Raw genomic sequence first — 25,350 nt, forward strand, 5'->3', positions numbered from 1 at the left:
AGAGGGATCAGTGAGGGTGGGCTAGGCAGGGGTGGGCAAAAGTAGGTCTACAGCGCTGAGCGTATGCGGAACAGTTTATTCCGCTATTTTCATACAAGCAACTGTAAGCAAACCTCCTTTGCCCACCCTGGTATTTGACCTCATTTACTTGGTGTGTGCTTTAGAAGACTGTGGTGGCAGTGTGGGAAATGAACTTGAAGGACAGGACCAGAGGGAGACCTGCAGCAGCCGCTCCTGTCATCCACGGCAGACACCTTCCGTCTGTGTTTGTGGCGCCTCTCCCTCTAGCCGCCGTCCCTGGAGGCCACGCCTGGGTCACAGCACCCTCGTGAACTACATGGCTACTTTCCCCAGGTCATTCCCCCCCAAAGACAGCCCAGTGAATTCCTTCAGTGAGTTGGCTTGATGATTTCAGTCAAAATGAACCACACTTCCTTTATCAATATTCAATCTCTCTAAACCTTGTTTAAAAAAACCAAAACACTCCATTAAAAAATATTCTGGATATTTATGTTGCATCACAACTTTAGTGACATCTGAATGAAACCTAAAATTGTGAATCCTCATTTGTGGGACCAGTCCAGTCAACAAATGTGTTGGGTACATAAGTGAACAAAACCTTCTCCTAGAGGTCTGTGGACTTGTGTTGTTTTTACATTTACTAGTAACAGGAAAGGTCAACACAACACAGAAAGGTTATCAATGAACTCACAGAAGAGCCATGTCTCCGTCAAATGGACACAAAAAAACCATTTCACCTAAAAGTAAAGGGACCTTAAAATAATGGTGGGTAAACGGAAACCAAACCAACCCAGGACAAGAACCTGAAGGTGCGCATGCCAGAAAGCCCCAGAAACCTCCAGAGGATAGCATTAGACGTGAAAAAGCCAACAGGAGTCTGAAAAACTGAGTTTACGTAGGAATGGGAGGCGAGAGAGAGCGTCCGGCCCTGGGAACTCTGCCCTGGAGTGGGCTGGCTGGAGAGGACCACGTAAGACTGCCACCCCGCGGAGTGGGAAGGCCGGACCGTGTTTCCTAAATTAACCCGTTAATACACTTCGGAATTGTTTAATTCAGGGGCTGCTCTTCATGTCAATGCAGGACAAAGTACATCAGGATCTGACGTAACGGCCCCCACGTACTATAAAAGGTATCATACTAAACACATGTAAGGTGATGGGTATTTGAAATAAAAACAAATATTCTTACCTTTTGCCGAACCACCCTGGGCAAGCTGAGGAGTGGAGAGTCTAATACCATTGATTCTACTATTCAGTCTGTTGTCGGTTTTCTTAATTTTCTCCCTAAACCAAGAGTATACAAGTTACCAACATTTTTCATAAGGCTGTGAAGAGAAAACAGTAAGTACTGTACTATTACTAAAATTCCCCTCAAAAAATATGTTATTAAAAAGTATTGTTGGTAATGTATAATCTAAAAGCACGATTTCGTGTACAGTGCTGGGAGTTTTGCCACTCCAAATGGAATATAACATTTGACAATGGCTTTATTTTTATCGCTTACGTATGTTGATTATTTTACACTGAAAAATAAAGCCCCAAAGTAAAAATATAAAGAAACGGAAAAATACTACGTATTCTACATAAGCTAAACATGCCCATAATCAAATGCTGTATGGTGCCCTTTCTTACCAATTTCTATTACTGGGGACATAAATTGAACCTACTTGTCGATGTGTAGCTTTCCTTTCTTCTTATTTATTGAAGATAAGCTCCATTTTTCAGTTGAATGCTGGTGGAAAGAATAAAAGAAATCAGACTAAAGCTGGCCCTCACTCCTCTAGGTGTCCTCTTATCCTGACATCAACAACATTAATACATTCCCTGTTCTGTAGTTTAAAATATTTTGATTTTCAACCTATTTTTAGGAGTTACCTACCTGAACCACTAATATGTTTATATTCCCTGACAAATGCTTAATGTAATTAAATCATGAGAAAATATCTATTTAGTATTGTTTCTTCTGGCCACAAATAAAACACGGCCAAGTAACTGGTATTTGCTCTACATTTCCTAGTATTTTCTTAAACGTTCAGGCTGGTAAAACTGTAACCTGAGTTTGTCAATTCTGAGAACGAAAGGTGCGTAGGCACTGATGGGGAGGCTGGAGATGTGCACACACGAACTCTGGGAACAGGCCCTCAATATGGCTAAGATAACACAACTGCTCCAAAGATGCTTTAATGCTGTGGTTTATAAAAACGCAGTCCAGTCACGGTTAACAGTTGGATCTGAGTGTTGTCCCGAAATAAAGATCAGGTAAACAAGTTTATTTTCTAGAGACAGTGGTTGTCTCCACAGGAGCAGTCACCACGCCCCCTCATGTCGGTGGATCCCACTGCCTAAACACACTCGAGACCACGGTGCTTTCTGATCACACCGACTCCAACTAAAGCAGTACTCCCTAATCACACTCGGGAGGGCCAGCAAACTGGCCCAACTACTCAGGCGGGAAGGTCAGTTTCAAAGTCCACATCAGCAGTAGCACCATAGTAACAGAACTGAAAATAATTATTTCAAAAACAAAACAAAAAATTGGTATAACAGTTTAATGTATCCCTAGTTAGCATGAACATTTTAGGCATCATATTAAAATGTATTAATTTTTGGAGTAATTAAAGTAATCTAAATACACTTTCCAGGTGTCAGAAGAGCTTAGATTATATAAACCAATTACATTTAAAGTCAAACACTTAAAACATTCCTTCAGTTCTTCTTACCAGATATACTATCTGATGTAACGATGCTTGCAGAACTCGACCCTTACCAAGTAGCCATGCTTTAAGAATACAGTATGAGGACAAAACAAAGCCCAGATACCTGGTCAGCTAAGGCCACACAGTGCTCCGGGTGCTGGACGGCAGTGCAGCTCTGGGCCCTCCAGTCCACAATGCCATTCTGCTGAGAGTACTGCAGGGAGAGTCCATCCAGCGGAGAACAACTTGTACCAATAGTGCTACCAAGAGGAAAGTTCGTGCACAAGTGTGAAAATCCGTCCTTGGTACTCTCTAACCTGCTACAGCGTATCATACGGAAGCTATAGAGGCCCTTTCCTTAGTATATTATTTTATAAAATACACTAAAGGAAAAAAGGATACTATGAGAATAAACCAGTATACAGCTATCTTCTTTGTTTAATAATCAATCCTTCTCTCTAAGGAGATTAATAATGGGTGTGCACTGTCTTAGACCCTGTACAATGGTCTTCCTGTACCAACCACTCACAGTTGGGGTATCACCCCAGTCTTGAGAGAACCACTCAGCGCTGTGTGTACTAAGGCATACAGAGGGACAGAATAATGTGACGGAAAGAGAAACAGACAACAGAAATACACTCAAAGAGAATCCAGAGAAGGAAGTCACTGTACATGGATTTTAAAATACAGTGCTTAGAATGATCAATGACTATAAGACTGCAAATTGTGGAAGAATACTGGAAAATATAAAAGAGAACCAAATTAAAATTATAAAACTGTAAAATGAAATTAAGAACTCAATGGATCGAAACAGATAAAAAAAATCAATGAAGAGAAAATATGGTCAGAATAGAGTGGGGCACTGAGAGGAAAAAATATGTAAAATTAAAAAAAAAAACCCAAAGTTAAGGGATGTGGGGCATGGTGAGAAGTCTAACATAAGTGTTCCAAGTCTTCGAAGTGGACACAAGAGAACAGGGCAGAAACGATACCTAAAGAGAAGATGGCTTGAACGTCTATGAAAACAAAAGGTATCAAGCTTCACACTCACGAAGCAGAATTCATTCAAAGAAAGTGACAAACATATTGTGGGAAAATGGCTGAAAACCAGACAATGAGAAAATCTTGAAAAGATGTAAGAGTTTCAAAAAGTACATTAACTTGCAAAGAGCAACCATAAGACTGAAACAATGGATGCCAGCTGTCTTAAGTGTGAGTGCCCCCTGAAAGCAGAATCGGGCTTAGGAGGTGAGACCAGGAGGCAGGAGGAAGGAGTGGGGAAAGGAGGAAAAGCCAGCATGAAGGCCCATCACTTAGGGGACCACGACACATGACAGCAGCTCAAAGCAGATGTGGCCGCCCAGAGTGACCCACCCAAATGACAGGAAGGTGGAGGCTCCCCCATCAATTGAGGACTGACCCCTGGGAAAATTAATTTGCACTTCTTGACTGTGCTTGTTGAGAGCCAAGCAGGTCCCACAGACACAGCAAGGCTCTGAGGCAGAAGGTGGAAACCCTTGTGACATAGGCTTGCAGTGGGACAGCAGCAATGTGAGGGGAGGCAGAACTATCACATAAACTGACTATTTGATTGATTTGCAGCAGAAATCAGGACGGGGCTGAGAGTTGATGACATTAGGGTCCAAAGGCATTAGCCTGGAAGACAGTGAAACTGAAGGCATACCTCAGATGTACTGTGGGTTTGGTTCCAGACCACAGCCATGAAGTGAGTTATCACAATAAATCGGGTCACACAAACTTTTTGGGTTCTCAATGTACATAAAAGCTATGTTTACACTACACTGTAATCTATTAAGTGTGCAATAGCATTATGTCTAAAAATACAATGTATACACCTTAATTAAAAAAATTCTTTAGCCTGACCAGGCGATGGCGCAGTGGATAGGGCATCAAACTGAGATGTGGAGGACCCAGGTTCGAAACCACGAGGTCGCCAGCTTGAGCACGGGCTCATCTGGTTTGAGCAAGGCTCACCAGCTTGAGCCCAAGGTCATTGGCTCAAGCAAGGGGTCATTCGCTCTGCTGTAGCCTAGCCAACATCTGAGCCTATGGGAAGTTGTAGTCTATTTGCTGGTGGAGGGCCTTACCTTCAGTATGTAAGAGACACAATATCTGTGCAATGCAGTAAGATGAGGCATGCCTGCAGAGTTTCAAAGCGCTAACAGAAAATAAGTGCCAACCTAGAATCTTATAGCCAGCAAAAATGTCCTTCAAAATGAGGGCAAGCCTGACCAGGCGGTGGCGCAGTGGATAGAGCGTTGGACTGGGATGCGGAGGACCCAGGTTCGAGACCCCGAGGTCGCCAGCTTGAGCGCGGGCTTATCCAGTTTGAGCAAAAGCTCACCAGCTTGGACCCAAGGTCGCTGGCTTGAGCAAGGGGTTACTCAGTCTGCTGAAGGCCCGCCGTCAAGGCACATATGAGAAAGCAATCAATGAACTAAAGTGTTTCAATGCGCAACGAAAAACTAATGATTGATGCTTCTCATCTCTCCGTTCCTGTCTGTCTGCCCCTTGTCTATCACGCTCTCTGTCTCTGGGGGAGAAAAAAAAAATGAGGGCAAAAAAAGTATTTTTTACAGATAAAAACTAAGTGAGTTCATCACTGGCAGATATAACTACAGGAAACACTCTAGGGTTCTTCAGTTAGATGGAAAACAATCATAGATGTATTCCTAGTCACACAGAAGGAAGCATGAACAAGGCAATGGTCAATGAAAATGATTAATGAAAAAAGGTTTCATGAGGTTTAAAATATAGACAGAATTAAAACACATGACAGCTATAGTTTGTAAATGGGAGATGGTGATCAAAGATGCTCACGGGTAATTGGTACAAGCACAACTAATATCACATCTTACTAAGTCAAAGATGTACAATATAATCTCCAGGGTAATCACTAGAATAATTGGAAAACAATGTATAATTAACCAAGGCTAATAAAAGAAAAAAAATTAAAACCACCCCAGGCCCTGGCCGGTTGGCTCGGCGGTAGAGCGTAGGCCTGGCGTGCGGGGGACCCGGGTTCGATTCCCGGCCAGGGCACATAGGAGAAGCGCCCATTTGCTTCTCCACCCCCCACCCCCTCCTTCCTCTCTGTCTCTCTCTTCCCCTCCCGCAGCCAAGGTTCCACTGGAGCAGGGATGGCCCGGGCTCTGGGGATGGCTCCTTGGCCTCTGCCCCAGGCGCTGGAGTGGCTCTGGTCGCAGCAGAGCGACCCCCCGGAGGGGCAGAGCATCGCCCCCTGGTGGGCAGAGCATCGCCCCTGGTGGGTGTGCCGGGTGGATCCCAGTCGGGCGCATGCGGGAGTCTGTCTGACTGTCTCTCCCCGTTTCCAGCTTCAGAAAAATACAAAAATAAAAAATAAAAAAATATTAAAACCACCCCAAAGCAGAAAATATACAACAAATAACAAGCAAATAATAATATGATAGAATTATAACCAACTATTTATCAGTAATTAAAGTAAATGAGATGCTGATTTAAAATGCACAGGCATTTCTCCTTTTAGAATTAGATACCTACTTCACAGTGGGACTTTTCCCCGTGTGTTTCTTATGGATTACAGTGTGTTGTAACACATCTAGAGTAAAAGAAAAATAATTTATTATATCAAATGCTTCTGCAGAAATCTAAAAGAATCATGCAACTAATTTATGTGACTGTAACAGTGTCAACAGACCTTATACAGCGTTTTTCACAGAAAATTCCTTAAAGAATCAGTTTTCCAGAAGACATAATAGATGACTGAATTTCCTTAGATATCCTTTCAAATGTGTTCACCAAACAGTAAATCAGTTTTGTCCAAAACTATGAAAGTTTACTATGAGCATACCACCACAAAACTATGACATTCAATTTCAGGCTCTTTTTTAAACCATTAAAGGAAAATGAAGTGGTCTCTATATGCCTCTTTTTACTAAGACAATATATCACAGAAGCAACTGAAGGCCCTTTACTGTTCCCCTCAACTCCCCCTCTCAACTGAGGTTAACTAGCTGAAATAGCCTTGTGCCTGCTTTTATTTTAACTACTCACACACGTATTCACAAACACATCCAGTGGTGTTGCGTGTCTGAATATCCTATAATTATTTTAAGTGCCACCTAGGGTTAATATGAATATGCCACCCACAAATTACTTATAACTTTATTAACCTGCAAAGCATTTGGGTTAATATCGCCGTATTTGCTCTTTCGCACAATGGTGCCTTAGGCATCTCAGTTCCAACCCCCCGATGCTTGGATAATTTTCACAAAAACAGAACTGCTGGGCAGCAGCGTGCAATTCATTACCTCCAATTTCACTACACAATGTCAAATTTCTGTCCAAAACACTTGTGCCAATTTATAGTATATTACCATCAGCAGATGAGAATTCCCAGGACTTCTCATCTGCTGATGGTAATATACTATAAATAACAAGGACTTCACACCCTTGATGTCAGACAGAAATGTTTTGCCAGTAAGAAGAGTGTGAAATTCTCCTTGTTTTTAATTTTTATAAAATTATTTTATTAAATTTACTGGGATGACACTGGTCAATAAAATTACATTAGTTTCAGGGGTACAATCGTGTAACACATTATCTGTATATTGTATTTTGTGTTCACCATATCTCATTGCTTTTTAATTTGCATTTTCCAGACTACTCATGAGGCTGAACACCATCTAATGGTTTTTTAAGTTTCTTCTTTGAATTGCCTGTTTTTTGCAAATATGGCCAACCAGATTGATTTTTAGAAGAATCTTTCTATGGTCTGATGTAGTCTTTATCTGTAAATATTTGTACATCTTCTAATTCTCTGATTTCTTGTCACACATTATTTCTAGTTTACATTAGAACAATCTCCACTAAGGTCTTGCTTTGCCTTGTCAAGAAAATCTTTTTGTCCCCGATTATTAACATTTATAAGTTTTATATTTTATATATATTTCGTCATTCACTTGAAATGTCACGCATGATACAAGTAGGGATCTCATTTTTTATATATATAATTTTTTTTCATTGGAAAGCCAGCCAACACTGTTTATTGGATAGTCATTCTTTCCCCACTTATTTGTAATGCCACCTGTCACATTCCAAGTACCCATTCTCAGCTCCTTAATCTGTTCTAATGGTCTGTTTGCCAACCCCTGTTCCAGTATCAGACAGAATGACTTATTTCAGTGAATCAATATTTACCTTCTTCTTGACTTGAAGCTTCCGAGCTGTCTTCTTTTAAGTGTTCTAATATCTTGGAAGTCTTCAGAGAGGATTGTAAGTTATCTGTAGGAAGCATTCAGTACCATTAACTTTTTAGAAAAATTACGATAAAGGAAATAAATACTGTGAATATTCTCCTCCCAGGGAAGAGGAGAGCGGAGAGCTAGCAGCAAAGAACATTTCTACTAGACAGGGCCTTTAAGAAAGCAAGGGGACACAGCACAGACGCTGAGCTGGAAGTGGGGCCCTGCTTCGTAGGGCCAGGTCTCCCCATAAGTTGCTGCACATCTGTCACCCCCACCCTGTGTGCCTAAGTGCCTCTCAAAAACGTGCAGTGTTGTAAGGTTTTTTAAAATTCCTAATTTGTTGTGAGCTGTTACTTTCACAAAACACAGTAATAACGTTGTGGCGACGCCAACTGCTACAAGAGACTGGGTGTCTACTCTGAGTTTCCTTTCCCCCTACCACAGACCAGTGACAAGCCAACTTGGGGCCAGCACCAACCCAAAAACACATTGTAACAGCACTGAATCACTTCTCCAGCTAAACACAGACCAGCAGGATTCCAGCGTTCAACAGTTTAAGTCATTTAGGAGTCAACCTTTGTTTTCTCAGTTGTCAGGATGCAGAATGTTGCTCTCTATCCGACAGGGGAAAAAAAGGTAGGGCTGTTATTTTTCAAAAGAGTGCAAATGAGCTTGGACAACAGCATGTTCTTTGGTGAAACGGCTTGGACATCCTGACCAGATTTTACATAATCTCAAAACATGTACTTTAATACATTATTTTCACAACAATTTGGTATCTTAAAATCTACCAGCTCCTTTAACGTTCATTGCTCATGTAATTTAAACACTGCCAAACTGTGAAGGTGAGTTTTTCATTACTTATGTAAGTCCTCTCACTTGCATGAGTTTTCCAGGACAGCCTATTAAAATCTGAATTAAAAGTTTAACTTCGTCCTCCAATGCCTTTTTAGAGCTAAACATCCATGACCTACAAGTAGTCAATATAAAGTACTTAAACTTAGTTTAAGCATAAGCACCAGCTTTAAATCTACAGAGCTCTAGAATGACCAGGATTCTCTTCAAAAACAGCTACTGCTGCTATTCAGAAGTGAATTTAACCATGGAGTTGTTCATCTTGTCTTAGTCTGAGAGTCATGAAGAGTCATTATTTCCAAATGCTAATTCTCTGTCTAAAACACTTAAAGCAAATATACATATTTATGTGTGTGTGTGTATGTATATAGAGCTCACACAAATGATTCAAAAACTTTAAAAGTTAACCCATATGTTAAAACATCCAATCACAGCCCTGGCTGGTTGGCTCAGAGGTATAGCGACAGCCCAGCAAGTGAAGTTTCAGGTTTGATTCCTGGTCAGGGCACACAGGAGAAGTGACCTCCAAGCCTCTCCAAGCCTCTGCCCCTTTCTTCTCCACCCACAGCCATAGCTCAAACAAGTAAGTTGGCCCTGGACCCTGAGGATGGCTCCATGGCCTCACCTTAGGTGCTAAAATAGTATGGTTGCCAAGCAACAGAGCAGTGGCCCCAGACAGGCAGAACATCAGCCCCAGACAGGGGATGCCGGATGGATCCTGGTCAGGGTGCATGCAGGAGTGTGTCTCTCCACCTCCTGGCCTCTCATTTGATAATATATATATATGTATATATATATTTTTTATATATATATATGTGTGTATATATATATCTCCATCCAATCATATTATTATTTTTTACTCTTTTCCACCTAATATTGAGAAAATACGTTTATTTTCCCCTTTAAATACAGAAAAATATGATTTTGAAAGCAGATTTAAAAACAAGCAAAAACACAGCTACCTGCCACAGTGGCTGTGCTTTAAATGAGCAGAAACCCTCCTAAAGCACACAAAACTCTGGGCTTACCTGGTCAAGGCACATACGAGAAGCAACAAGTTGATGCTTCCCACTTCTCCCCCCACCCACTACCTTTCTCCCCATCTCTAAATCAATAAATAAAATCTAAAAAAAAGAAAAAAAAAACACAAAAAACTAAACTCAAGGCAGATTGTGATGGGCTGAGACATAAGGGCAAAAACCAAAGGAACAAGAAAGAACTAGAACCATCTTCATGAGTTGATACTTCCGCTGGGTCCTAAAGCAGGTGTGATTCAGCAGGCTGTGACAAAAGGAAGGATATTGAGTTTGGGTGCAGAATGAGCCAGGACGCTGGGGCGGGAAGTGGCAGGGTGGACTGAGGACTGCCAGCCTCCCCAGGGCTGGAGCACAGGACAGACGAGGACAGGAAGTAAAGGAGGAGCAAAGACACTCTCGGCAGGGCTTGAGTTTCACACCCGACTTTCAAGGTTTTGAACAGGGGATTAACAAATTGATCCCCACGATAATCCTGGGAGAGGTTCAAGTACAGTGAGCAACAGAACATGAGGGAGAAACCAGGCTTTGCAGAGGGTCTGCACAACAAAAAAACCTCACCAACAGCAATGGGACTGGTCAAGAAGGAGAGGATGGGAAGGAAGGTCCCCTTTGTCTGGCCCTGGCTGGCCTTGAATAGCAGCACAGGACAGGGGCAAATGGAAAGAACAGAGCCATGGTTGGCAGCCTGGGAGGCTGGGAGCTCATCATGGGCCTGGGGCACTGAGGAGGGAAGGCAGGTTACAAGGTATGCTACACATCACGCAACCAGCATGGTGGCCGCTTCACCACTTGTAGCGAGTATCTGAACCTGGCCATCCTCTATGCCCACGAGTTTGAGAAACGTGGTCCTTGCCTAGGAACCAGTCTGTTTTGTGACATTAGCTTGTACACATTCTCTTCTTTAAAACTGCAGTGTAAAACTCCCTTAAAACTACAAATGTGTCTTAACTGTATGCGCTATTATTCCTTAACTGTAACTAAAATGACTGCTCCTTAAGAGATGACCTGGAAAAGCGAGAAATCCAGGCAGGAAAAGATCCTAGCACTATGGAGGCACAGATGCTTACTGAGGCCATGCCGGGGGTCCGGTGCCACCGACTGGAAGAAGCTGTGCACTCTCTGACTCTGCAGAAATGCTTGAGAAGAGGTTGAAAACAGCTGCCTGCAGAAACAGAAGAGAGATCCGTTACCTTCACACAGCACAAGCATGCCGGAGTCTCGGGTCAGACTGTAAAGCAAACTTAAGGGACAGTTTTTTCAAGTATATAAAAAAATAAACTTATCCTAAGGAAAAGAATACTATTTTCTATTGTTATTTCTCATAGGAGGAACTGAATAAAAGTTAACAAAACTTATTTGCAAGAATCTAATAAACAGGCTGATTTTTAATTTTATATAATCTAATGATAAGGTTTCAATTCTGGCAAAAAAAAGTGTGGACACACACACACAATCTCAGCTTCTTGCCTAAGCAGCCCAGGCTTTCTGCTCAGATAAAGAACTACAACTTCTTTCCTCTTCTTCATAGGTGTGACTTTTCATCACTTGGCAGCATCGTGAGAAAAGCCTCCTACACTCTGCATAGGAGGTAGCGGAGTTTGGGATGCTAAGAGCCCTGGGAACAATGGTGCACAGTGGTCGGTAGTGGTCGGTTTCGTGACCAACATTAGCACATCCTAAGGCTTGACTAAGTGATAATTCATGTCACTGTGTATCATACCATGATTCTAAGCTGTTATCTTTGAAAACCAGTTTTCCTCATATTAATGTAATATTAATTACTAATTATATTAATACTTAGTTATTAATGTAACTGAAGATTCCAACTGGAGGTCTTCCCTATAACAGGACCCTACAAAAAAGGGGTACAATAACAGCACCATCTGATGGAGAGTTGACTCATGGACCTAATCACCAGCTCACCCACTTAAAAGCTGGGCCACCCCTAGCAAGCCTCTCAGCCTGCGTCTCCTCACAGGGACACCACATTCCTCACGGTGACAACACTCAGGGAGCACAGGGGGACTGAACCACCACCCCGCTGCTCACCACACAAATCCCTGCCATTACTTCTGAACACTTTGAACGCTCACATAAAATTTTAATCCTTAAACATCTCCCCAAGATTTTTGACCTATCATTCATATTAATTACAAAATTAAATACCACGTCAATCCTGAAATTCTAAGAGGAAAGACTGATCAGTCCAACTATAATATGTACATAAAATTTTAAACTATCTGCATGGTCAAGACATAACACACAGGGCTCTTTTCTTAATATCACAAATAACTCACACAAATCACTAAGATCAATAAAAATGTGGGAAGGACTGAAAAAGCCATTCACAGGGTAGTGCAAAAAGGCCATGCAAATTAGATCAAACAGAGACAGCCTTCCTTTTTCAGACTGGCAGATGAAAAATTGAGGGTATTTTATGGCTGCTGAGGCGTGAACACAGACATACAAGGCTCACTAGGTATGAAGTGTAGCTAGCTACCTCCTTACCAATGATTTGGAAATATTGCATATTAAAAAATGTATGACTCTTGACCAAACAATTCTAGAAATCTCTTCCATATACATGTATCAGATGTGTTATGAAATGTTAATGTAGGCATTTGCCGTAATTGTTTATAGTTTTAAAATATTCAGGCACAACCAAAATGGCCATAAAATAAACTGAAGTATCACCTCCTGAAGACTTCCTAGTGTCCCCTTGTCCCTTTACCCGGCTGTCCTCCACAAGCCCACGCTGCTGTTTCATATCCCTTTACTCCCACACATTTGGCCCCACCCTCGGTCTACCCCTCTGTAAACTAAGACCTCTTAGTTTAAAAAAATACAAGACAATAGGCAAGAGACCCCCTCAATTTCCCACCACGAAACAAACACATTTATCTATATCCACACCCACCCTGTCTGGGTAGGGACCCTATGCTACCAATGACACCCTCACTCCCAGTCCCCTGCCTCTATCTGCATCTCCTCCTCTCTCTCTGGGCACACAGGATGCTTTGGGAGCTAACCCTACACAGAGCTTGTGCCCCTATTGCAAAGCATATGTAACACTCACCATACCTACACCAGTGGTGTCCAACAGCCCGTCCTCCAAAGAGTTAACCACCCTGGTGTTGTATGAAGACTAGGGAGTCTGTCATCACTGGGTCCTATGCTGTATTTTCCAATAGTGCTTCAGCCTCACAAAGGCAAAGACCTGACCTTAACCTCCAACAAAACTCAACGGCTGCGTGCCAGGACCACCGCATGCCCGAACCACCACCGCGCCCCAACTGCCGCCATACCCGAACGGCTTGCCCAGACCACCACGTGCCCGAATGGCCGGGTGCCCGGACCACCACATGCCCACACCACTGCCACACAGAAAAGCAGGTGTTCACAAAGTGTCTCTTTCACTTTCCCACCCATTGGCCTAATCTTAGTCAATAACTTACACCAAACAAAACAACACAAAAATACCTCCAAAGTTCAGCTCTTGGACAAGGGCCTCTTTCAATAAATATTTTCTAAGGAAAAGAAGAGGTTTTGCTGGATATTTGCATATTTTACAAGCAATCGTTTCAGGGAGGTGACAAGAACAATGATAAAAGAGTCCACTGGGTGCCTTACTGTGAGCCTAGGCCTAAACAACAGCAGATAGAAAGTCTGCTCCAGAAAGTGGCCCGAGAAGGAGGCTGGGAGCTGCCCGGTAGGCAGTCTGGCCAGCCGTGCCCGGCTGGACACTGTGCCGCGTGTCCTGCGCTGTTACCTGAGGATGGGCTCCAGGTCGGGATGTCGCCGCTCCTCCCGTTTCAGTGGTCCCTGATTCAGGGCTCTCAGGATGGTCTTGTCAAAGGTCTCCGAAGACAGCTCCTTGGGAAGCTGGAAGGCAGCAAGAGCAGGGCCAGGGCTGAGCGTCTCAGGGCTGCTCAGCACGTCTGTGCCCAGCCGCAGGCTCGGCGGAGGGACCAGCCACCTGCACGGGCAGCTCCTGGGCAGCCCTGTCCTCCATCACCGCATGTAGCACCCCGTACTGCAGCGGCACAGGTGTGCCCACAGGGAAACACACCCTGGGCTTCCCGGGAGCAGGCGGCAGCCGCTCCCAGCACGGTTCTGAGACATGCCTGCATCTACCCAGCTCTCCAACGTCCATACGCCACACTAACTAACGTGACGCCCACACCGGGGTTCTTTGGTTACAGGGAACACTGCATAGTGCAGTGAGGATGATGTTTATCCTCAAACAGTCTTCTCAAAAGTGTTATCTCTGCCTTTGCAGTTAGCAGTTTTGTGCCTCCTTTGAATCTCGGGGAGGTCAGGTTACTGGTGCCAGACAGCAAATAAGGAATGGGGTGTGAAAAACGGGGTGAGAACTCCACATCTAACTTTCATTTTAAAAAAAAGACACTAAAGGTTTAGAAATCCTTTTCCTGATGTGGTGCAGGTGCCCACAGGGCAACGTACAAGAAACCACACACACACACACACACACACACACACACACCAAAAAATCACTTGGCCAAGAAAACTTTTAAATTAAAAACAAAATTTTAAGTCATTATATTTAGTAATTAGTTTCCTCTTTAAAAATCTTAATAAAATAATTCTATATAAAACTAACTTTCCAAGTCTTTCCAGAATTCCAGGTTGTAAATGTGACTTTTGATAACCAGTCCTTGCAACTAAGCCCTGAGGTCCTGGCACGTTCACTAAAATTAAGAGCAAAACCACTGACAAGGTATCTAAAGGGGCCCCGGGAACATCATAAGCTTTAAGAATGGTTAATTTACATCTTGATTTTTCACTGCAGAGCCCAAAGTAAGTGCTGCTCTGAGAAATCAGAATTTTGAGTCTACGGTTCAGAAATTAAAAATTCAACCAAAGTAACAAAAAGTATTATTAATTTGAGGCACAGTTAGACCTTAGACTCGAGATGTTGCACTAGAATGAATCTCTTCCGAATCCTGTACTGACGTGTTGATATCCATGTCTGTGCTGGCTTTCCACATGCCCACTTTGGTCCTATGACCACTAACAGGGAGAAACATGCTCTGAATCCACACATTTTCCAAAGAAATGACTATTCATTCCAGTACTTACATTTTGCTATTACTGCTTTAATAGATTTAGGACACTAGACATCTACTATCCTCATTCTAAACAGGATTTCTCCGAGTAGCTGTCTCCAGCCAAATAAAACCAGCTTCGTGGAGGGGTCTGCCTCCACCAGAAGCAGCAAGGTGGGAGCACACCCATTTCACCTGCTCAGTGGTGCTAACGTGACCGGGCAGAGTGCGGATGGGTAGTCACCAGCATTTATTTGCAAACTGATTTACTTTCAAGTGGTTTTTATCTTGAATTTCCAGAGACTATTTACAGCCTTAGAAGAAGGCACATTTGCTAAAAATATAGCTTAAGTCATGTTTCTTCTATTCTAGTCACTGCTTTGGGTTTTCTCCCTCCTGGTCTTCGTTCCAGCCCCCCTGCCTCCCACCTCCAGAGCCCTGGCTCAGCCTCAGTACAGGCTCAGAGTGCTGCAAGGTTTACACCTCGCTATCGCAAGTTCTTTAAAAGCACAGAGGCCAAATGGATAGCCACCCACAAGACCTCATCACAGTTTAGTTTCCATAACTCCCTTGTTCATTCGTTCAGTCAACAAACACTCAAACTCTACCTCTGCGTTAGGCACTGTGGGCATAGCCATGACTAAGAAGCAAGGCCCTGCCCCCACAGAGCGTCCACTCTGGTCACGACAAACACCAGACTGGTGTCAGACAGTGGCTAAGCAGCAGCAAGTGAAGGCGGTTGGGAGGTCACAGAAGACAAAGGCTGCCAGTCACAGGAAAGAAAGAATGTGGAAGCACGGACCACAGCCTCAACCTTGCCCATCACAGCAAACTGGAGGTCTGGTAAACAGCAACTACACAAGTTCAAATGTACAGGCTGCCAAGAGGACAGTCCTGCTCTTAACTTCTGTAGATGATGAAAAGGAAGGTAAAGAAGATACATAGTAAACATGAAAGTGTATTTTAAAAAGGCAACTAATTTCTGGAAGTACACAATGTGACTGATTATTTCATAGAAGTCGATAAGGCATTTGTCCTATTTTAGAAAGATATTATACTCAAATGTTGGCTAAGCAGGGGGAATCATTAATTACCATGACTCTGAAGAGTGAATTATTATTTGGGGCTGAATTTTCATTTAAGTACCTAAGCTTTTAGAAAAAGTGGGTGATGAAAGTGAAGTGTGTCAAGATAACCAGCAGCTGACTTTGGGGCATTCCAGTGGGGGAGAACTCCACCCAGGGGGCAGGCCCCGGTGGGGGATGGGGCACGCACTCTTTTGGCACAGGGGCCAGGTAAGCAGCACCCCCACTCACACTAAGCACCCAGCCATGGCAGCTGGCAATGCTGGGCTCCACCCACCCAGACCACCAACAATGCCCAGTCTGTCCACCCCGGCTGTCCACCCTGTAGCCACCCGCCAGCACTGGGACTCGGTCATGGGGCAGCAGCAGAAGGAAGAGCAATGAAGCGTGCTGCTCTCTCTAACCCACGAGCCCTGCTCACGATTTATTCTCTGACTGGAGGAGAGTCACAGATATGCAGCTTACAAGGGCAAGTGTGGGTGGGGTGGGGCCGCCCCTCCCTGTCCCTCAGTAAGCAGAGCAACAGCCAGGAGCCCCTTCTACTCTGCCCTCAACAGCAGTGCCCATGCCACACCTGCCACTGCTCTCTTCCCTCCCCACCTGTTTGAGGCTGACATGTCAGGTGTATATGACATGTGGCAACTAGAAATTAATAACCCCCCATCTTTACACGCGGTTAGTTCACTGCCTTGAAGTGGTGAGGGAGGTCTCAGCTCCTACCCAAGAGTTCATTTAGAATAAGCCATAGGAAAATGGAACTATTCCAGCTGTCCCTGGGAGTGTGCACCTGGGGGGCAGACACGGATGGCCTAGGGACCGTGTGCTCCGCAGCTGGCACCCACATGCTGCTCAGAGCTGGGCAGCCAGAGCCACAGAGCTCTTAGCTTTGTGAGTGAAGAGACACCCATGTGACCGGAAGGAACACATCTATGACGAACAGCAGAGAACTCAGACACCAGCACTGTCCTGAAAACTTTGAATGTCACTGGTTCATTAACTATGTCACACCTTTCCCTGAAAGTCAGTCACTCAGATGGGAATGTTTCCTGGCTCTGGACTTTGTTTTATGTTATTAACAATAAATTTTAAAACTTTTGCTCACTGAGAAATACAGTAATTCATTGGTTAACCATTTAAACCTATTCCCTTATTTTAATACTTATCTCTACCCACGTGCTTTCCAATAAAATAAAATTATTATAAAAGAAAGAGATGAGAGTTGGAACAAAAATGATCTAAGACATGTTTTGCCCCTGCAATTCTGGAAGGTATTTCCATTATTCCTTGTCCTCAATGCTCTGGAGGTTCTATTATTGTGGGGAGTGAAGGAGGACCTGCAACTCAAAGAAGGAACAAACGGAGACATAGTTAAGGCGGTCCACAGGGGGAGCCGAACAGCTGTCAGGGCTGAGAACCACCACCAAGTGCAAACAAGCTCCTCTCACTTTGCAGACAGGCTTTCGTAGGGTGCACTGCTGCCAGCAGCCACTGCCGGAACACAGCTCGGCAAAGAAGCTGGAACAGGGCTCCACTGTTTTAAAAAGATGCTGAAAATCCTTCATTGTATCCTTATATTGGTAATGTAAGGCAAGAAAGCTTAGGTGCAGGCTAACATGACCTTTTCTACAGCCAGTGTTCACAGAGAGCTCTCCAACCTGTATATCTGTTTTTTATACTCCTGGTATTTATTTTGATGTAAAGGTTTTTGGACTCTGTAGATTATGTAAAGACGATTTTAACAACAAAATCTATACTTTTACCTTCAGTAGAAATTCCTGTAGTTCTTGGTAGGTTTTTGTTACTGTTGTGACTGAAAGATCAGACCAATTTACCTGATTTAAAAAAAAACAAAAACACATATTATATGGTTATTTCTCAGGTGGGGAAATGGCTGGGAAAAGCCATGTGTAAAACCAAAGAGGCTTACTTAAATTTTATTAAGATTAACAATTAGAAATCTAGAGTTAATCTGGCTTTGTCATCATTTCTTCCAAATTGTTCAAATTAACTGTACACTGATATAATTCTACTAAAAAAATTTTTAGTAACCCCTTTCAAATCACATTTTCATTTTTAAAGCTGTCTTTTAAAAATGTGAGTATATTTAGGGATTGCTAAGGAAGGGCAACGTCTTACATCCCTCCCTTCTGTGGTGGCAGGACTCTCCATGACGCTCTGCCGGGCCAGCTCCATGCCCCGAGGAAGAGAAAAACTTCAACTCCTACAACTTGTGAAACAAACATTCTTAAGAGAAATTAAGGCTTACTAACCCCTCTCTGGTAATATCATATTGTATTTTTATGGGGATTTATGAAGAGATTTCATCTTTACCTCAATTCTTTAAAATTCTATTAAGGTTATGGTTAGGGGAGGTGTGACCCATTTAAAGATGGAGAAACTAAATCTCAAACTTACTTAGATTCGACCCTACGTAAACGAAAACCAGAACAAAAATCTATTGTGCTACCTTACCTCTTTGATACTTTTAATTCAGTGGACCAATGGCTGCCCCCTAATAATTTCTACTTTACAATTATTTGAGCTAAGTAGATACCTGAACTATGATAATATCTAAGGTTTATCAACTAATTGTATCATAATTAATCAAACACTTTAAAAATACAGTTAAAGTCCTCATTTAACATCATTGACAGGTTCTGCACCTTAAATGAAACAATGTATTATAAGACCTATCTTACCACAAGCTAACTGATATAAACAAGGGTTAAGTTCTTAGGGTATGTATTAATGTCATAATAAAACAATGTTAATTGAAAGGTGCTATTCGAGGAACTATTAGACATACAAAATTTTATCTGGCAACCCTCAAAGCAAGTATCCTGATTAACTGACAGGTCTTTTAGATGATTTTTAGCTATGAGCAGCTACCTGTGTCAGACACTGACTAGGGAAAAGGACACAGGAGTGGACGAGACAGCCGAAGGCACGGCTGACCAAGGTCAGAGCCGAGCGCAGGAGCTGGAGAAATAAGCAGACACACAAAGGTTCCGTCAGTGGGCATGGAGCAGGAGCAGACCAGATGGGTGCCGAGAAAGACCTCAGAGCATCCGTCTGAGCTGGCCCGTGAGCGGAAGGGACATCAGCTGTGCCATGGTCCAAGAGTAGAGCGAGGGGACGTTGACCTTGAGGAAGGAAGCATCTAAGAGCTCCAGCTATCAGAAACTGAAGGAAGATAGCAAACAGTGGCTTATGCCACATGTCACAGAACTGTCCAGTGAAAAGTGGAGATAAGGCTTAAAATCTGCAAACTGAGGAAATTTCTCCCACAAAGCAGAAGCCCAAGTTCTGAAATCCATTCAACAAAGTACTAAGCCGAGTCAGAGAAGGTGGGATGACAGAGGATGGAGATTCCTGCTCTCCGTGAGACAAGAGCCTCTGGGGAAGGAAAAGCATGTCACCCGGACAGAAGAATCTGTGGACGGTGTGATGGCAGGGGACCTGGGAGGAGTGAAGACACTACTCTGCTGGAGGACCGGAAGTGACCTCATGAGAAGGCACAGCCAGTGTGTGCAAGCAACACCTCGGGAAGAACCCAAGTGCGGAAGCACAGAAACGTGGCATCTTTCCACTTGGTCCAAGGCGTGCACCGCCTTAGAGAGGAGGGGGCGGAGGAGGGGAGAGGGGGAAAGAGGGGGGGCAGGAAAGAAGAGGGAGAGGAAAGGAGGGGGGAGGGGAAAGGGAGAAGGAGGGGGAGGGAGAGGAAGAGGGAGGCCAAGCAGGGAGGAAGAAGGAAGACATGACCAAGTAATCCACATGAGCCTGAATGAGCGTGAAGGAGACCTGGGCCTAACAGAGCTGGGCACTAACCAGAGCTGTATGGAGGACAGAATGACAGGATAGCACTTAAAGATGAGACAACAAGGCTACAAATGCCAAGGAATAGAAGCATCGTGGAGAAGGAGAAAGAGCAGGAAAAGATGGGGAAACAGGGCCAGGAAAGACGAGGCCCGTGAGCCTGATTTAACAATACTGGGACCGTGCTTCCTTTCCCTTTCTAAAGATATGCCTTACACCTTCCATCTGAGGCTCTTCCTTCTCTTTAATAAAACTGGAGAGGAATTTTCACGTGGTGGTACAACCATGCAGTACACACGGGACACAATGCTTTCCCTTTATTCAGACAGACGTATACACAGGACAGCTTTTCTAAGTTAGCAAACCTGCCAGGAGTGTTTCATTCTTTCCGAAAGATTTTTTTAACATAGCATAGGAGGCATGTTTTGTAGGTGAGAGGAGCTTACTTCGAAGGTGTACTCCCAATATCTGTCAGCCCTTTTTCTCTGGACTCCTTTCAACATTATCTTCTCAATGTGTACGGCTGAAAGAAAGAAAGAAGACATGCGGGCTCGTTCTGCGGAGACCGGTCACACATTTCAATTACCCCACGTGACAAACATGACACCATCCGGCTCTTCATCTTCACCATTGCCCGGAAACCATGATTAAGCAAAACAAACAAGCAAGCAACCCTGAAGCACAGCCCTGTGCCATCTGTCCATGAAGTAGTCTTTCCCAGGTCCCTCAGCATGCTGAATGCCCAGGTCGCTGCAAGCACTCTGCTAAGCACCAAAGGTTTAAAAATAAAAGATACATAATAAAAGGTGCTGCAGCCCTGGCCGGTGGCTCAGCGGTAGAGCATCGGCCTAGCGTGCGGAGGACCCGGGTTCGATTCCCGGCCAGGGCACACAGGAGAAGCGCCCATTTGCTTCTCCACCCCTCCGCCGCGCTTTCCTCTCTGTCTCTCTCTTCCCCTCCCGCAGCCGAGGCTCCATTGGAGCAAAGATGGCCCGGGCACTGGGGATGGCTCTGTGGCCTCTGCCCCAGGCGCTAGAGTGGCTCTGGTCGCAACATGGCGACGCCCAGGATGGGCAGAGCATCGCCCCCTGGTGGGCAGAGCATTGCCCCTGGTGGGCGTGCCGGGTGGATCCCCGTCGGGCGCATGCGGGAGTCTGTCTGACTGTCTCTCCCTGTTTCCAGCTTCAGAAAAATGAAAAAAAAAAAAAAAAAGGTGCTGCAGTAAAGACTAGTTCTGGAGATGATAATCATCAAAACTGTTTGTTACTCAGGTTGCTACACTTCAGATTAATTCATTAGGAACAGCACTTAAACAACCATAGGGATGGCAGCAATGAAGATGGTAACAGTCTCAGGAGAAATCAGGAAAGTGACTCAACATACTAGTGTCACGTCACGGTTGCATTCAGGGACAGGAGATGGCGAAGAGGAGGGAAGCATTCACTTCGCCACAGAGGAAGAAGTTAAAATAGATGAAGTAGAATATACAAAGTAACAAAAGGATATAGGAGGAATTACGTTTTAGATCACGGAAGGAGGGCAATGAGAAAGCAGGAAACATAAGATATAAAAATTGGCTGGTAAACAAACATTTGTAATAAACTAACGGGATCTCATTACCAGTATTTTTTGAACAAGTTTGCAAATATACAGCATTAGGTGGCCTGCTTCTGGGCCAGTTTCCCCTGTGTGGCTGAGAAATGTTGAGGATGCAGACAAAAGACAATCTCAAAAGCCTGGGGAGGGTGACGCGGCAGCGCCTCAGAGCTCCCGCAGTACCAGTACCGTGAAGGCCCAAGAGGGAAGGGAGGGTCGTGGCTTGCAAAAGTTCTCTATTAAATTATGTAGAGGATGAAGTTATTAAATAACAGCCGTCTGAATTGATCTGCGTTCAGAACATAAAGCAGCTCTACTTCTGCAAGTCAGTGGGGAGGGGAGAACTAAGGCATCGTGGCCTGCTTCCCAGTTACACCTGCCGTGATCTATCGGAATCCAGAAGAGAGGACAAGAGAGCACGTGGTGAGCAATGGCCCATAATGCGGGATCCTCCTCCAACCTTCGCCATTTTCAACTAAAAAGCGTGGACCACTCCGTGAGCTTAAAAACTAAGAATATAAGAAAAGTTATCTATAGCACCAATTTAACTGTTGGCATTTTGACGTAGTCCATTTTTTTTAATATTTTTATTTCTTTTTTTATAAAGGACCGAACTCTGCTTCAGATGACTCACGTGTTCCGTGAGCTTGGCTGAAGCAGTCTATGATTCAAGTTCACAGTTTGATCGTCTCCTCCATCCTGCACTCTCCCAAGGCAGCCCGGGGGGGCAGCCTGAACTTCCCATTTCAATCTCTCCCCCAGCACAGGGGATGGACTCCCAGATGCCGAGAAAATGTCTCAACTCACTTCTTTGCACATCGCAAAGTCTCTCATCCCTTTGGCCCGGCCCAACTGAAACCGCACTGCTGCAGGAAGCATGGACTTCTCAGAAATGTTTTTCTCTCTTACAGTGAACTTCTGTAAAGTTACCTGATTTCCCCATGTATAAAAGGCACCTTTTTCAAAAGAATTGGGGTCTAAAAACTGGGTGCGTCTTATACAGTGGTTGAGGCATTTCAAACGCCATAGATGAAACTGAGGACGAGGCAATCAATATATGAAGACAGTGATTTGTCATTAGACACAGATGAGGACAAGCTAATGAATGGGAGTTTTAACAGAGATGAGGAGTTGTATGAATTTTATAATGAATAAAACTTGAGTTCAGTAACTTTATGTAATACATTTTTTTCAAATTTCAGGCCCCAAAATTAAGGTGCGTCTTATACATAGGAGCATCTTATACATGGGAGAATGCGGTAATTTTCCCAGTAGACACTGCACACAGATGAAGATACTATACTACAGATGAAGCCCTATACCAAACACCCCGGGAGTGTGTTAAGGTCTTTGTACCCCAGAGATGTGCAACCAGACTTAAGACAACTGACTACAAGGCAGACAAGTGAGCACAGGCGAGGACGGGCCAAGTGCCACGCAGCAGGAGCCAAAGCCTGGACTCAAAGACGCCAGGGGACTGGCATTTGAGCTAAACCAAGGACCGGCAGGATTTCTCTACTCCAAAAAGGAGATAGAAGAGTCAGGGCTAAGCAATGTGAATGCACTCTGCAATCTTTCCACTGATAGATGCTTTAAGTTAACAGAAAACACAGCATACCTTCTCGTTGGGTTCTATGAGGTGCCACAGTAAGTCCGCCATGAGGTATTGGGGCTTGTTCTATCAAACTGGCCTCATTACTTTGCATATAATCACCACGAGCAGAGTCATTCTAGATCAAAAAAGGGGGCACATGTTATTCAACTAACAAGAGTAGAGTTCATAAAAATAAACCAGATTAAAGTCTTATACTTTTAATAGCAATAATTTTAATAGCAATTGTTAGAGAGCAAATAGGTGATTACAAAGTAAGGGCAGAAAGGTGCAAAGTATCACAGCAGTAAGGAAAAGTATCAATATTTATCTTTGCTTAACAGTAATAGTCTATCAATTATCAATTTTTTGGGCGACATGCTGCATGTCACTATGCAGAACTGCCTGTGATGTCAATTCCACAACAAAGCAAACCAGAATCGAAGGAACGTAAAAGATGGGACCCTTCATGCTAATCCCCCACATGTGAGGGCACTGGTATATATTTCACATGAATAAGTATATAATTTTTCTTCATTACTTGGTTTTATGACAGTCTAACAAGATGCTTTGTTAGGAAAAAGTTTTTCAAAAGGTCTCATCAATATCTGTCAGGTCTTTCTAAACAAGAATGTGTATGGACAGTGATTTGATTACTGATGTTAAGCTACCTAAAGGGAACTGGATGCTCTAAATCTGAGTTTGCTAAGCCAATCCTTAGTGAAGTGGACTGAGCTGTACTCCTAGGAGAACCGCTGCTTGGAGTAACAGCAGGTTCGTCTACGTTCGGCTCTCCAGAACTCAAGCACTGCTGTGTGTACATTGTTACTATAACACACTGGTTATGCTGCAAAGTGAAATGGCTCTGGATCAACACTCACACCATATACCCCCTTTCATGTTCAGAATCTGAAAACCCTATTCAAACCAAAATCACCTCAGTTTCAAGAACCAATTACAATTTCACAAATTTGCAATAAGTAATATACACTCATGTTTTAAAACCGTGTCAAGAAATGAAGCAAACAGAACAGCCTACTCTTACCAAGAATCCTAATTTAAAATACTTGATTCTGCTGTCTAATTATGCACTCTGGCCTGGCAATGAGTATGAGTTGCCAGCTGACAGCTCCACTTCTGGGAATAAAGTATCATGTCTGATACTCTGGGGAGCTAAGTTTCAGCCTTATACAGTAGTCTGTCTTCCTCTAGAAAACCACAGAAATAAAGATTGCCTACAGAGAACCCCTTCACGAGGACAGCACAGACCTCTTAAGTAAACACCCAACTTCTGAAACACTCAGCATAATGGCAATCACCACTTTCCATTATTACTGATCTTTACAAGTTGTACATGAGAATTCTTCTAACAAGAACACAATCAATGTACTGTATATCCTAACCCAGACGGCAGGATCATTTAGTACAAAGTAACAACACCACATTGGCCTAACACTGCTATACATACTTTAATATCAATATAAATAAAGCATTGTAATCCTCGCAAATACTTGTTAATTGGAAGTTTAGTCAAACATGTCAAACATTTCCTATAAAATACTTTTCTACCATGTGTTTCATAAATTAAAAAGTACACATCCTTTCAAATATAAATAAATGCCAAATAGGCAAAAAAACATAGTTTTCAATAGGGAAATGAAAAAATCAAAACCACAAGATACCTCTTCATACCCGTTAGAATGGCTATCATCCAAAAAACAGAAAACAAGTATTGGCAAGAATGTGTGAAAATTGGAACCCTTGTGCATTGCTGGTGGGAATGTAAAATATTGCAGCTGCTAAGGGAAGACAGTGTAGCAGTCTCCCCAAAAAATTGAACACAGAATTACCATATGACCCAGCAATTTCACTTCTAGATGTACACACAGAAGAGACTAGAACAGATAATTGTACACCAGGGTTTATGCCGCAGCATTATTCACAACAGCCCAAAGGAACAGATAAACAAAATGTAATGTATGTGCTGTGTGTGTGAGAGAGAGAGTGTGTGTGTATACAACTGAATATTAGCCTTAAGAAAAAATAAACCCCTGACACATGCTGCAACAGGAATGAATCGGGAGGACATGATGCTAAGTGAAGTAAGTCAGACACAAGACAACACACATGCACGATGCCACTTCCCTGAGGGTCCTAGTGCAGTCCAACTCAGAGACAGAAAGCAGAATAGGCTGGAGAGGAGGTGTGGAGCATCTGCATAATAGATAAAGAGGTGCAGCTAGGGTAAAGGAAAAGTTCTAAAAATGAATGCTGGTGATGGCTACACAACAATGGGAATGTACTTAATGCCAATGAATTATACAACCAAAAAAAGGTTA

The 25,350-nt window shown here is 43.4% G+C and overlaps 1 protein-coding gene across 3 annotated transcripts in view; it reads right to left on the bottom strand.

Moving 5' to 3' along the window:
* The window catches only part of ZCCHC2 (zinc finger CCHC-type containing 2), a 69,232-nt gene that overhangs the window by 28,115 nt on the left and 15,767 nt on the right, over positions 1-25,350 (bottom strand). For 2 of the 3 annotated variants that reach the window (XM_066246509.1, XM_066246510.1), the window contains exons 2-11: positions 23,039-23,150; positions 20,271-20,347; positions 17,769-17,840; positions 13,627-13,739; positions 10,925-11,019; positions 7,919-8,002; positions 6,260-6,317; positions 2,841-2,976; positions 1,688-1,752; positions 1,210-1,304 (exon numbers count right to left, since the gene is read on the bottom strand). In XM_066246509.1, coding sequence (XP_066102606.1) covers positions 1,210-1,304; positions 1,688-1,752; positions 2,841-2,976; positions 6,260-6,317; positions 7,919-8,002; positions 10,925-11,019; positions 13,627-13,739; positions 17,769-17,840; positions 20,271-20,347; positions 23,039-23,150 — 907 coding nt within the window. The remainder of the gene's footprint in view (positions 1-1,209; positions 1,305-1,687; positions 1,753-2,840; positions 2,977-6,259; positions 6,318-7,918; positions 8,003-10,924; positions 11,020-13,626; positions 13,740-17,768; positions 17,841-20,270; positions 20,348-23,038; positions 23,151-25,350) is intronic. The other variant, XM_066246511.1, reaches the window with a different exon arrangement.

Source organism: Saccopteryx bilineata, chromosome 11 (assembly GCF_036850765.1).
Source record: "Saccopteryx bilineata isolate mSacBil1 chromosome 11, mSacBil1_pri_phased_curated, whole genome shotgun sequence".
NCBI lineage: Eukaryota > Metazoa > Chordata > Mammalia > Chiroptera > Emballonuridae > Saccopteryx > Saccopteryx bilineata.